This window comes from Perognathus longimembris, chromosome 17 (genome assembly GCF_023159225.1).
Source record: "Perognathus longimembris pacificus isolate PPM17 chromosome 17, ASM2315922v1, whole genome shotgun sequence".
In the NCBI taxonomy this organism is placed as follows: domain Eukaryota; kingdom Metazoa; phylum Chordata; class Mammalia; order Rodentia; family Heteromyidae; genus Perognathus; species Perognathus longimembris.
This window is the reverse complement of record NC_063177.1, coordinates 9,931,290-9,945,329: the sequence shown is the minus strand read 5'-3', so window position 1 is coordinate 9,945,329 and position 14,040 is coordinate 9,931,290. Positions and strand designations below refer to the sequence as shown.

General features: G+C 55.1%; 1 protein-coding gene across 1 annotated transcript; it reads right to left on the bottom strand.

The window, feature by feature from the left end:
- Nucleotides 1-39: 39 nt before the first annotated feature.
- On the bottom strand, nt 40-13,168 carry Mybbp1a (MYB binding protein 1a). Its single transcript, XM_048365160.1, has 26 exons — nt 12,937-13,168; nt 12,644-12,739; nt 11,770-11,853; nt 11,609-11,683; nt 11,417-11,524; nt 10,000-10,175; nt 9,741-9,908; nt 9,538-9,655; nt 8,392-8,687; nt 8,114-8,224; nt 7,518-7,643; nt 7,157-7,324; nt 6,942-7,041; nt 6,431-6,527; nt 6,169-6,320; nt 5,908-5,991; nt 5,667-5,816; nt 5,416-5,583; nt 5,175-5,335; nt 3,895-4,129; nt 3,685-3,810; nt 3,536-3,604; nt 2,996-3,109; nt 2,704-2,805; nt 1,164-1,312; nt 40-984 (listed from the first exon to the last, which is right to left on the bottom strand). The coding sequence occupies exons 1-26, from the start codon at nt 13,126-13,128 to the stop codon at nt 417-419; spliced, it is 3,993 nt and encodes a 1,330-aa protein (XP_048221117.1). The 5' UTR covers nt 13,129-13,168; the 3' UTR covers nt 40-416.
- Nucleotides 13,169-14,040: the final 872 nt, after the last annotated feature.

The window sequence follows — 14,040 nt, the reverse complement described above, 5'->3', positions numbered from 1 at the left end:
CCAGCAATGTTTTCTTGTTGTACAAGAACCAGGTCCAAGTGTTGCCTCCTCTTCCTTCCGGAAGCCAAACCGCTCCTTTATTTTTTAGAGCTGCTGATTGTGAATCTCAGAGTCTTAAGAGAAGCCAAATATATTCCTTGTAAATGAAGAAATAAACCTATTTAAATCAGTCTAAGCCTGGTGATGGGCAGGACAGCTATGCATGGCCATGTAGCGCCCTGTGTCCACTTGCCCAGTCCTGGAGGCCGGATCCACACCTGCCTGGGCGTCCAGGTAGATGGCACCGGCTGCTTGGGACACAGACCAACGCTCAGAGCCAAAAGCTGGCACTTTACCCTGTGGCTTGTTTATTAGAAATCATAGTGAGGAAATAGAGGAGTCTCTGAGGCTACTGGACATGTGGGGGGCAGCTGTGATCAGGGAGTCCCTTTCCTCTGCATCCCTCTCTTTTTCTTCATCCCACTCTGAAATAGGCTGGGGCTCCGGCTAACCAAAGATAGCCGTGCCCTTTTCCGTGGCAGGGATGACTGTGGGGTTGGGCTCAAGCCCCCCTTTTTGGGCAGCGCCTTCTGATACTGCTTTTTACCTGCGGGCTCTGTGGGGGACACGGGAGCGGCTTCCTTCACCTTCGACACCTTCTCTTTTTGCTCCTGTAGCTTTGGGGTCTTGGCAGGGGTTTTGACAGGGGTGCTGGGGCTCAGGGTGGGGGTGTCAAGGGCTGGACTCTTGGTGGCAGGTGTCCCATTCACCGGGGACTGGGCCAAATCCTTGGCCTTCATCTTCTTCCTCTTCTTGCCAGTGCTAGGGGTCTGGTCTCCCCCTGCAGCTGGAGGTGGAGCCACTTCCTCGGGCACACCATCCTCTGCCTTGCGTTTCTTGCGCTTCTTGGTCTCGGGCAAGAATCCCTTCTTCTTGCGTTTCATACTCACGGGGCTCTCGGTTTCACTGGGGACACCCTTGGCCACCTTCTCCAATTTGGGGCGCCTGGGAGGAAGTGCACAAGGTGAAAGGGGACAGTGAGAAAGGGCAGGAGCTACTTCCACCAGGGGTCCTGCAAGACTCCAGGGACCCACTGTCCCCACCCCGTCCACGCACTAGAGTGTGGGTGGTACAGATGAGGGTCTCCACAGCCCCCCAGGGCGCATGCCTCCCCCAGAACATACTGGACGCCTAGAATCTTCATGGCCTGCCAGTAGAGGTCACAGAGGCGGGTGGAGCCGGTGGAGTGGTTTCCCTGCTTTAAGCTCTGCTGCAGGGTCTGCTGCTTCCCCTGCAGCGTGCCGAGGAGAGCCGTCAGGTCTATGGCCAGCTTCTGCAGAGGACATGGCGGAGTTCAGGGGTGACGGCAGGCTGCCTCTTAGACCTGTCTTCCCACCCTTGCCAGATGCTGCCGCTTCAGTGGCCCTACCTATTCCCGGGCCTACAGCCACTCCTGCAGGATCCTCCTATAAATCTCCAGTTTTTCTTTTCTGGAGAAGAAACAAGAGCCCCCTAGTGTGTTTCCCTTCCTATAGCGGAGACCTGGTCTGCTTCCTCCTCTACCTCCTATAGTGGCTCTACCCATCCATCCCTTGAGGGCATGATACAGTTCCTTTGAGGCTGCCAAAGTTGCCCCCTTAATCTTTCCTTCCCTGTCAAATACTGGTTGGGTTAGTTCCAAAACCTACCAGCAGGCTGGGAATGTGGCTTAGTGGTAGAGTGCTTGCCTAGCCCTGAGTTCTATTCCTCAGCACCACATAAACACAAAAAGCCAGAAGTGGTGCTGTGGCTCAAGTGGTAGAGTGCTAGCCTTGAGCAAAAAGAAGCCAGGGACAGTGCTCAGGCCCTGAGTCCAAGCCCCAGGACTGGCCAAAAGAAAAGAAAAAAAAATAAATGGTAAAACCTACCAGCAGTCAGGTGCTGGTGGCTCATGCCTATAATCCTACTCAAAAGGCTGAGATCTAATTGTGGTTCAAAGCCAGCCCAGCCAGCAAAGACTGCGACTCTTATCTCCAGTTAACCACTAAAAGCCAGAAGTGGAATTGTAGCTCAAGTGGCAGAACACTATCTTTGAGTGGAAAAAGTTCAGGGAGAGTGCCCAGATCCTGAGTCCAAGCCTGAGAACCTAGCAAAACAAAATACAACAACCTATCCCACCCCTCACCATGAAAGAAGTCCCAAACAGCACAAAAACCACAACTCTACCAGCTTTAAAGGTTCCCATTTCTCCTGGCTTCATTGCTGAGGACTGCTGCTCAGCTATCCGTGTCTTGTGCTATTCTGCAAGGTTTTGTCCAAACCTCTGGCACAGGTCAAGGCAATGTCTGTCTATGCCAAAGGCCCCCAGACGCTTCCCTTTGATGGATGCACAAGCACCCCCCCACCCCCACCAAGCTGGCCTCTACACATCTTTCCTTGCACTCTTGGTCCAGGCTCAGAAATCTGGCCTTCCAAATTGCTGCCCATGTGAGATCATCTCCAATCCTCTCCTCAGTTTTCTTATTGGCATTTCAGTAACAACATGCCTCACCCCAGCTGCCATGTAGCCCTATACATGGTGGCTCTGTCCCTGAATCTCACCCTAGCTAGCACACAGCGCCTCCACTGCATAACTCCTGCCCAATCTCCTCCCCTGGCCACAGAAGCCTCATTCCACCTGGAAGCCTGTGAATAAAACCCAACACGATGCACAGCCACAGGAGCATGGCGGTGTGGCTGTCTCACCTCGAGATTGATTGTCCTTAGGAGGGCATTGAGCAGCTCCAGGGAGGACAGCTCCTTCTGGTGCTCCGACTTGCTCTGTGCCTCCCCGAGTGTGCAAAGGGCCTAGGAAGAGGGGCCAGGTTGAGGCACTCTGGAGAGTTGCCCAAGGTCTTTCTACTCTCCACGGGGGAGACAAGAGCCCAGAGGGGGAGAAGCCCAAAGCCCATGCTAGAGGCTCAGGTTGCAACCAATCTGGCTCCTGGTTCCCAGTGCAGCGTGTTGGCTTGGCAGGAGGGAGCTCCACAACCTTTACCTCAGTGACCTTCACCAGGACCTTGCCGACCAGCTGCTCCCACTCAGGATCTTCAAAACACACTCTCAGCTCCCGTGCCGACAGGGACTTCTGTAGCAGCAGGCAGGCCTGGGACTGCAGCGAGAGAAGGTCACCAAAGGCTCAGGGACCCAGCAGTGCTCAGGAGACTGCCTGGCACCTGACGAGGCTCCAGGAACTCCAGGCAGAATGTGAGGAGCTGCCTGCTGTCTTTGTGTACATGGGAAACAGGCAGGGCTCCCAAATGGACAGGGTGGGATCTCAGGTTCGGCTTAGGGCCACCTGCCTCCAGACTGCCCAGTCCTGGCACCCAAGCCCACAGTCAGAGGTAAGCTCTCAAGCATTCCCATCTGGATGGGTAGACAGCTCAGGCCAGACAGAACATGGTGGCTGGGGAGCCACGCCAGGCCCACCTCCCTTAGCTTCTCTGTGCCCACAGACCACCCTTTCAGAGGGCACATCCCACAGCCACAGCTGGGGGGGCTCCAGGCTAACCAATGCCCAGCTCAAGAGGGTCCTTACCTGGTGGCGGGGGCGCGCTGAGCCACCCACGTGCTTGATCAGGATGGGGAGCAGGTTCTTACAGATCATCTAGGAGGGAATGGCAGGAACCATGAGAGGAGGGCTGGGGCAGGCAGGACCCTGGGGAGGCAGGCTGGCCTGGCGCTCACCGGGTGCCGAGAGAAGAGACTGAGGAACATGGCAACCGTGAAGGGGCTGTTGCGCTTGGCCAGGAAGGAGCTCAGTGCTGCCGAGTACACAGATGTCACCAAGTTCAAGTCCAAGCAGTTGGCAGCCTGGGCCAGGAGAGAGAGCTTGTGTGAGGTGGTGAGCAGTGCCTGAGTTCCTTCCCACAGTCCTCCAGGCCCTGTCATGCTCACCTGTGGGTCCTCGGACTGGGAGCTGGGCGGTTTCTGGCCCTCCAAGAAGTGCCCCTTCCTGAAGTTGCCCTTCAGGACCCTCAGCAGGTAGAGTGAGGCATTGAAGTAATAGAGGGCGACAGAAGTGTCAGCCTGGCGGCCAGCCTGCTGCACAAGCCGCTCCACCTGGGCATGCAGGGCCTCTGCGCAGTTGTCCACCTCGTGGCAGTAGTGCCGGGCACGGCACAGGTGGTGCCTGTGGGGTGGGAGGGGCAGAGCTGGTCAGCACATTCTCCCACCCTGCTCTTGGGGACCCATAAGGCTGGGTGCTGGTGGCTCACACCTACCTATACTCAGGAGAAACTGATCTGAGAATTATGGTTTGAAGCCAGCGCAGACAGAAAAGGCATGGGAGCCTTTCATTTCCAATAAATCACCAAAAAGCCAAAAGTGGAGCTGTGGCTCAGTGGTAAAGTACTAGCCTTGAACAAAAAAGCTCTGGGCCAGGCCCTGAGCTCAAGCCCCAGAACCCCCACCAAAAGAGAGGCTCCCTGAGGCTCATTTCAGAAGAAACAGACCCAGAGACCAGGAACTTCACAAACAGGCCAAGCACCCCGGAACTGGCCTGTGCGTCCTGTCTATACCTGTCTCTTGTGGGACAGTGGCTTCTAAAACCTCTATGAAATGAAACCAAGCTGTGTTCAAAACCACAGGGAAACAGACAGACCCTGGGCTGGAGCCACAGCCATGGTGAGACTACCCATGCAGGTGTGATCTGGAGCTGGAACAAGCTAAGGGAGCGGATGTCTCACCCTCCCTGCTGTGGACTGGGCAGGGGGGCAGCAGGTACTGAGCCTGCCCACCTTTCAAGTTCTGGAAGGGGAGATTCCTCTGGGTCTCGTCTGCCTCAGGGTGCTGTTGAGATCCCTGCCTTTACCCCAACACTTCCAAACTTCACCAAGCCCTCCCACCCCACGTTCCTGCTGGAAATGCCCGCCATCTGCCCCTCATCCTCGCGTGATGCACTGGCTGCAGCTGCTCATATCCAGCTCCTAGGTATTCCTCCTTTCTAACCTCCCACTCTGTAGTATCACAGTGCTGCTGCTCCCTCTCAGGACTGGGGTGTGTATGTGTGTGACCCCACCCTCTCCCCACAGCTCCAGGAAGACTGTCCCTAGTTGATGGAGGATGGAATCCAGGATTACAGGAGAAGAGTGGTGCATTCCATGGAGCAGAGCGCTGTATGGGAGTCAAAGGCCCAGGGTGCACCATGCCCTGCCCCGCCCTACCCCAGTTCTCACATGAAGATGCGGGCCATCTTGTGTAAGAGGTCCTGCTCCTGCTTGGTGGAGCTGCGACTGTGCATGCACCGCCGGATGCTGCTCAACAGGGGTTCCAGCAGCTCCAAGACCAGGGGGCTTTCAGGCTGCTTGGTGACCAGTACTTCGATCAGGTCCAGTACCTGTGGCCAGGAAGTTGGGAAGGTCAGCCTGGGTGGGGGCATGTGTAGGGAGTGCAAGGCACCACTGCTCACATGCTCACCCGGATCTGGAAGTCCCGCCGGAGCATTTTCTCCTTCTGCAGCTTGTTCTTCTCGTCTCGCCGGGCCTGGATCCGCATCTTCTGCTCAGCAAAGAGGCTGGCAAGGTTCTCATCCAGGGCCATCATGGCTTCATCTCCCAGCTCTTCCTCGTCACTGTCCACTCCACCCTGAGGGATAGAGGCTATCAGCCTGACCACAGGGCACAGGCAAGGATGGACAGACACAGGCCCTTCCACCTGCTCCTGCTTACCAACGCCTTTCCAGCCTGCAGCACCTCCATCAGCTGCTGGCGGAAGCCTGGGTCCACATCTTCATCTCGCTCTTCTTCCTCACTCTCCTCATCCTGCCCGTTATCTCCTTCACTGTCTGAGTTTTCATCCTCACTGTCCGATCCCTCATCCTGGGTGGGAGGCATAAGTGTCACAGCTCTTTCTTGTCACCATGTGCCTGTCCACCACTGCCCACTCTACCTGCCCTCCGCTACCCAGTACCTCTGCCTCCTTTTGCTGCTCATCAGCATCATCTGTGACCACCACATTGTCCTCCTCATCCTCATTCACTTCAGGGTTCAGCACCTGTGGAGAATTCCAACCCCCCCACAACCCTCCTTAGCTCACTGGGCTCTCCTGCCTGCCACCTGTATCCTGGCCAGTGGAGAAAGGAGTTGACTATCTCCTTGATAGCAGGCTGGCATAGTCTTAGCTTGAGGGTCTCCCACCTAAAGGCCCATTTCTCCAGTGGCCACAACTCACAGCCAAGATGAGCTGCAGGGCACGTGAGGTTAGGTGGGAACAGATGTGGCCGAACACATTTCGGGCCACCTGGCGCATCAGATGGCTGGGCTGGGCCAGCAGGGACAGCAAGATCTCCACCATCACCTCCACCCATGGCGGCTCCTGGGTATCTGCAAGGGGAGAGAGAGCTGAGCTCCCAGAAGCAAGGCACCAAGGAGCTAGCAGCCCTTTCGTGCCCAAAGATATGCCTGGCCCACTCTGCTGCATGACAGTGACCCACTGGCAGTCTTGGCTCGGGAGCGGCGTGTCCGGTGCTCCATGCTCTTCTTGATGCAGGCCTGAATGTCCCCAAGGAGTTCACAGCTCTCTGTAGGGGACTGGAGACAAGTAGGAGGAGCTTATACAAGAGGCCTTTAGCATTCAGTCACCTTCCTGTCTCGACCAGTCACACTCACCACCCGGAAAGGAAGACCCAAGGGCAGCACAGGGGCCTTCACACCTTTCATACCTCAGATGGTCATGGGACCTGGCACCAGCCAGCAGCACCCTGGGATCACTGGGCCAGCAGCCCCGGCCTCATGGTGGGCAATTCTAGTTACCAACCCCTTATATAGCCCCTCCAGAGACTAGGGTGTCTTCAAGTGAGCGAGCCATGCATCTCCTTGGGTGCTAATTCCATGCAGGAATTGGATTAGGAGACCTTCCTGAACAACCTGGTGGCCCTTAAGCCTCAGCAGGAACCCACTGTGCCCAGAATCCTACCCCAAGTCCTGGCCTTGAAACCACGGTACCTTGAAAAGGTGGATGCCCACCAGGAGCAGCAAGTGCTGGAAGGCACTGGCCTTGGCCTCTGAGGAGTGGCTCTCCAGTTCCTTCAGGGTCTCTAGCATCCTGAGGGAGATGGGCGTGTTCAGAAGCCCGAGGACCCACTTATCCCCGGGAGCCCTGTGGGCCCTGCTCGTCCCCCCTATGGGTCCCACCCGTCCCCAGGAGCCCCAGCCCTCACTGGTTCCAGGCCTGGCGCTGCTGCACAGTGAAGGGCGTCAGGAGGGCCACATTGCGAGTGTGGCTCAACAGGAAATCCGCCAATTTCACTAGGCGGTAGGTCCAGGGCTTCTCATCTTCAGCCTTGTCAGTCACTGGCCGGAACTTTACACTGAGGGTCTGCAGCAGGCTAGGGGAGGGGATGGAGTCCAAAGATGGCACTAGTGAACATGGATGGCTTTTCTTCCCACCTCAGGGGGCCATCCCAAGCCTCTGTATCCACAGAGCCCACTGCCTCTGCCCTTGCTTGGCTCAGAACAGGAAGGAGCAAGGTCCTCCAGGCCATCGTCCACCCCCAACATCCTGAACTGCCCAAGGCCCACCTGAAGAAGGCGTTGACGATGAACTCTCGGGCTCGGTCATTCAAAGGGAAGGAGAACTGGTGCTTGGTCTCTGGGATCTGGCTTGTGGGCTTCTTTGTTTTAAAGAATGAGTGGAATAAGCAAAACCTAGGGAGAGCAACCAAGCACTCACTTCACTAGGCTGCTCTCCGGGGTGTGGGAGTGGGAGTGCAGGCCAGAGACAGCAGAAAGAGGCACTTTTCTGCCGTGAACCCCTAGCTGCACAGCTTGGCTTGCATTGGGAGTAAGACTGAGGTTCTCCCTTGGAGCCAGTGGAGGACCAGAGAGGCTGTGGTCAGGGCAGCAAGCACTGGCTGCATCTGGCAGGGACAAAAGGCTCCCCCAGCACCACTAACGTACAAAAGCTTGCTTAGACTCATGGAACAAGTCTAGGCTTTTTATTTTTTTAGGCTCCTGCAGCCCCACTCTTTCTGCATCCCTTCCCTTTACATGCTGCGGAGAAATGTCCCTGGTGACTGAGCTGAAGGCTGGAGCTCCAGGGGACCAAAACTAGGACTGGCCCAGGACCCAATTCCTTGGCCATGGTACCCACAGGTAGGCTTGAGCCCCTCTCACACCTGGCCACCTGCTCAACCACAGGCTCGTCCTTTTCCAGGTTCAACTGTTCCACAAGGCAGACAAGGCGATGGATGATCCACTTCCGCAGCCGGAACACAGCTCGCTCAGGCCTGGGGGCAAGAGCCAAGGTCACAGAGCGTCCAGAGATGGCAACAACATGGCATCTCTTGCCCCCATCTTGAAAGGAAACTCCCAAGATTTCTCGTCCTGAACACTAGTGTGACGATGGCTCCTAGACTTGAGCCCAGAAAGTCAACCCCTGAACCTGTCTACTCACACATTGAATGAAGCATCCTGGACTTTCTTCTGGTTGGTGGTGCTAAAATCGACCAGAGAGTCCAAGTCTGGCTGGAGAAACATGTCCCGTAGCCAGGACACATAGCCCTGTAGGGCCTGGGAGTTCAGGAACCGTGTGACACGCCAGATGGTAGGCATGACAGGGAGACCCTGGTTGGTGATGGATGAGAAGGCCACCAGCACGGACAACTGCCGCTCAGGGTTGTCTTGGCATCCCTCCAGGAAGGTGGACACATAGGCACCCATTACTGGGGCAAACTTGAACAGGTTTTGGGACTGCAAGAATGGGACATAAACAGAAGTCACCACAGCGCTAACAACAGCCCACCCGCCTCCTCCACTATGGGCTAAAGTCAGGCTCTCGGAACACGGCTGCACCGAACCTAAGCTTGCAATGAGTCTGTTACCCCTGACTCCCTGGCTCCAAGGCCTCCTTGTGTTTGAGCTTTCCACACGTCCACACCTGCAGCCCCAGGCCCACCCCCAACCCCCCTTCCCCTGGATGGAGACAAAGCTGCCTTCATGGCTTGATGTCACACAGACAGTGGTTAAGAATCCAGACTTAGGGCTGAGAATATGGCCTAGTGGCAAGAGTGCTTGCTTTGTATACATGAAGCCCAGGGTTTGATTCCTCAGCACCACATATATAGAAAAAGCCAGAAACGGCGCTGTGGCTCAAGTGGTAGAGTGCTAGCCTTGAGCAACAAGAAGCCAGGGACAGTGCTCAGGCCCTGAGTCCAAGCCCCAGGACTGGCAAAAAAAAAGAATCTGGATTTACCTGGGTTCAAATCCTGCCAGGCCAGTTGTAACTGTGTCATTTGGAACTCAAACCCAGTTCTCACATTTTGTCGAATTTTCCTGACAAGCCTGAGCACTAGGGCTCCATGCTTTCATTGGCTCATGAATGACACAAGCTGGAGACAGCAAACCTGGCAGTGTTCTCCGGGTACTAGCACATTAGTGCTCAAAACATTGGGGCTGCAGCCTATTCTTATTCACCTCAGCAGGGGACGCTGCCTATGCCAAACTCCCTTCAGAGGGCAGTTTCTGTACCTACAGGGAAGGGAAGTTCACACCCCCAAGTTATACCCCCTTCTTTGCAAGAAGCCTGCTGCCTAGCACCAACCTTGGCAATGACCATGTGCTCCCCCAAATGGCGGATCAAGTCTCCTCGCATCACCAGGTGTAGTTGCTCCTTGGAAAGCAGAGGCAGGGCTGCTCCCAGCAGACGGAAACACAGGTAACTGAAGAGGTGGGAAACAGTCTGGTCAGAGTCCCTCCCCAGAGCAGGCCACAGGACAGGGGGTATGTGTGGGGGCACACACACACCTGGCTGGCCACGATGGCTTCTTCAGCAGCCCTTGCTCTACCACCTCATTCCAGAACCGTAGAAACTTGTCCTCCTTAAGTGCCAGGCGGAGCAGGTCCAGAGCCACATCAGGCAGCTTGTGCTCCTTCTTCACAGAGGTAGCTGCCATCTTCAGCACACTCACCAGACTGTGGAGGGCAGAGGGTAGTTGGTGGGCACTGCTTAGCAGACAAGGGCACAAGGGTAACCCAAAGGCCGAGCACACCATGGCTTTCATACCTAGGGATATTCTCTTTTGAGAAGAGGTCAACGGATCCCACGAGCTTCTCAAGAGCTGAGGGTACCTTCTGCTGGGCCAACAGGTAGAGCTCCAGGTGCTTTGGGGAGCTCAGGACAACTTTCAACTCGCCTTTGAGAACCTTAGGCAGGATCTCCTGAAACGTGGCCTCTGGGACCTAAGGCGGGAAGACAGGTAGAGGGAGGGTGGCTCTCCAAGCACTCTCAATTTCTCTCTGCCATTTCTTAAATAAGACCCTCAAGCTGGGTGCTGGTGGCTCATGCTTATAATCCTAGCTACACAAGAGACTGACATCTGAGGATTGAGGTTCAAAGCTGGTAGAAAAATCTGAGACTCTTATCTCCAATTAGCCACAAAAAAGCTGGCAGTGACACTGTGGCTCAAGTGGTTGAGTGCCAAGTTTGGAGCAGAAAAAGGAATAGTGGTTGGCCCTGAGTTCAAACCCCAGTACATACCCTCTCCCCCCTCAAATTCCCAACAAGCACATACTGATGCTAATTGGCCTGGTACCTATCTTGGTTTTTTTTGTGGTACAGTTTATTTCTTATCTAAGAAACCCTGAGTTTTGAGCTGTGATTTCAATTCTGGCTTTGAAGCTAAGACAGTGTAGAAAGCCCCAGACAAGGCTATTATGGCACATCTTTGCCTGCCTTTCGCAGCAAGCAGTTCTAAGTAGAAACATGCTTCAGTTTCCCCAATAGGGAAGTAGGGAGACCCAGGAGGGGCCACCAGCCTTGACTGAAATAATAAGATATGACCACACATGCCATGTGTCAGGCACTACTGTAGACAGTGCTATTCAACATGGAAGCTATTCGCCACACGGGGCTATGGAGCACTTGAAATCTAACCTAAACAAGCAGTGCTGTAAGCATAAAATACAGCAATTTCAGTTGTAATGACAAGAGGAGTGCAGAAATTCTTCCCAATTATTTACATAGATTGCATGCCCAAATGATAGTAATTTATATTTTTGTGCTGATACTGGGCTCGATCTCCAGGTCTCACACTCTTTGTTGGCTTTTTCACTCAAGTATAGAGCTCTAACCACTTGAGTCACTTCAGGCTTTTCCCCCCCTGGTTAACTGGAGATAAGAGTCAAGGAATTTTTCTGCCCAGGTGGGCTCTGAACCACAACCTTCAAAATCTCAGCCTCCTGAGTAGCTAGGATTATAGGTGTGGGCCACCAGCATCCAGCAGCTAGTATGTTAAACATACCACCTTAAGCAAACTATGTTATCAACTTACATCTGTTCCCTCTGCCCTCTGCCCTTTCAATGTAACTATTCCAAGTTTTCTATTTCTATAGGACAATGCTGCCCTACAGCATTCTTGTGTGCTAAGTTATGTTTCTGCAATTGGAAGTAGAAGCTGAAGTTCTTCAGCCCGCAGCCATACCTCAGACAGGATGTCCACCAGGGCCTTCATAGGCTGCCCCTGTAAGTGGTTGTAGTGCTGGGCCAGGACTTGCAGCAGCTTCACTGACTTCATCAGGGCCTCCTGGTCCTGGCAGCACCAAAAAGACAAAGGGTATGAGCAAGGAATACCATTGTTACCCCTCCCCTGGTCCGTACACCCCAAAGTTCCTACCTTCACCAGCCGGCCAGACTGAAAGAGGGCTAGCACCCCAAACAGGTTTGCAAAGAGAACAGGTCTCATGGTTGCCTAGAAAAAGATTCCAGGCATAGGTGAGAAGGGCTCAGGCTCCACCCCTACCCCCCCATTGCTGGTTGGTCTAGGGTCATACTCACCTTGCTCATCTTTTGCAACTCATACTTTTCTTGTATCTGTTTCAGGATGCTGCACAAGGGGATGTCTTCAAAAGACTGTAACAACTGCCAGGAAGAGTTCAAAGGAACAGCTCCAGCTATATGCCACCAGAACTCAGCCTCACTTTGATTTTTTTTTTCCCAGTCCTGGGGCTTGGACTGTCCCCTGGCTTCTTTTTGCTGAAGGCTAGCTAGCACTCTACCACTTGAGCCACAGTGCCACTTCTGGCCTTTTTCTATATATGTGGTGCTGAGGTATCAAACCCTGGGCTTCATGTATACAAGGCAAGTACTCTACCACTAGGCCATATTCCCAGATTCCAGGTATTCACTTGGTTAAACAGTAAGTTAGTATGTTTTGTGTGGGGCAAGTGTCAGGGAGTGAAGGGGTAGACAAAAGGAGAGAAGAAGGGCGGGCAAGTACAGCCATAATAGTCAATGTACATTATGAAAATGAAACCATGTAATTGATGGGGTCAGAAGAGATGAAGTATAATGATGAAAGGGGTGACAATGACTGAGATGCCCCTCATATAACTCCTTAAAGATAAAGAAATAAAAGGACGAATAATCAGTGCTTGGTGTTGTACAGACTCCGTGAAGCAATCTATAATTCCTAGTGAGGAGAGGCTCCTATTTCCAGTAACTGCAACAAAGAGGCCTGTCAACTCTTGTATCAGAGGAAACTTACTCAAATTCTCAAATTTCTAATCTACTGCCTGGATTTCTTCATCGGTAAGTTTTGTTCAGGCACTTTTTCTCACTCCTTCTATGCGAAGATGCCTTGCACTTTAGATGCAAGGCATCTAAAATATCACACCTCCCCCCACCCAGACTCCCAACAGCACTGCCTCACCTGTGCCAGAGCAAGGCTGTAGCAGGGCCGCGCGGCTTCTCGCCCCACGCCAAGCCCAGTGATCAGGCGCTTCAGGGCATATTTCATCTCGGACCCCTGCGAAACCAAAAGCATCCTTGATCTGGACGGTAACAGGGGGGCGCCCGCACCTCCTGGGCATGCAGAATCCTGACCACGAGCTGGTCCGAATCCCGAGGCCCGCGGTGGGTCCTCGGCCGGGGTCTCTGCGGAGCCCGGCCCCGACACGACGCCATGCCCCGGGCCCCCACCCCCGGCCCCACGCGGCGCCCTACCTGCGGCCTCGTGCGCAGATACTCCAGCAGCTTCTCCGTGGCCTCCAGCCGCGTTTCCTGCTGCGGCTTGGCGATGTCCCAGAAGAAGTCCAAGAACTCGCGGCTGTGCTCCAGCAGGCCATGGCGATCTCCGTTTGTCGCCTCCCCCGGAGTCCCCGGCTCGGAGTTGTGCGGGTTCCTCTTGTCCGCCATGCTCCGCGAAACACGTGAGCCGGATGAGGGCGGCTTCCAGGTCAGGTCCCGGCGTCTGCGCAGTGAGAGCGTCGGCCGGGGTGGGGGCGGGGCGGGAAGGGGCGGAGCCGGAGAGGGCGTGTCTTATCAGGAAGGGCGGGGCGGGCCCAGTGAGTGGGCGAGGCCTTGCCGGGAAGGGGCGGTGCCGTGGCCTGCTCACCCGTCCCCACAGCGCCGGATGGAGACCTGCGTCCCTCTGGCTTTCCCGCACTCCGACCCCGCGGCATCTGCCGCGTGTCGCCCGTTGGGGCGTCCTGAGGACCCACCTCAGAAAAGGAAACATGAGAAGCTCAAGGGAAGGCAGTCGCCCACCTCTTCTCCGCGCACTCCCCGCTCCTCGGAGCCGCTCGGGGTGGCGGATTCCACGGGGCAGGATCCGCCGCCATCCGCCGCGTCCTGCAGGCAGCGCCGAGCCCGGGCCGGGACGCGCGGCTGCGGCTGCGGCTGCAGCTGCGGCTGCAGCTTTCCTTTCTAGGGGGACCGGATCGAGCCTGCAATCCCAGCTACCCGGAGGCTGAGACCTAAGGATCGTAGTTCCAGCTAGCCGGGGAAGGAAAGTCCTGGAGACGCTTATCTCCACTAAGCCATTCAGAAAAAGGCAGAAGTGGCCGCGTGGGCGGATCAAGTGGTCCAGCCTAGCCTCTCGGTTCAAGCCCCAGGACTGGCAAATAGAAAATAATCCAGCATGTTCTATGATTCTGACTTGAGGGGGTGACCAGCTGGATGAAGAGGTGACATGTGGGCCGAGTTGAGTGACAAGGACACAGGGTCACCAGAGCAAGGAGCTAAGAGAGGACAAAAGCCAGGCTAAGGATGGCAGCTACAAAGGCCCCAGAGATGCTGGGGATGAGGCTGGAGAGTGGGATTCGGAGA

Bases quoted from the DNA above. Each gene is read 5' to 3' on its own strand.
- Mybbp1a (XM_048365160.1), bottom strand. From the start codon at position 13,128: ATGGCGGACAAGAGGAACCCGCACAACTCCGAGCCGGGGACTCCGGGG. The intron at 8,688-9,537 runs GTTGGTGCTAGG...CCATTCTTGCAG, and splicing joins AGCACATGGTCATTGCCAAG to TCCCAAAACCTGTTCAAGTT. The intron at 8,225-8,391 runs GTGAGTAGACAG...TCTTGCCCCCAG, and splicing joins CAGGATGCTTCATTCAATGT to GCCTGAGCGAGCTGTGTTCC.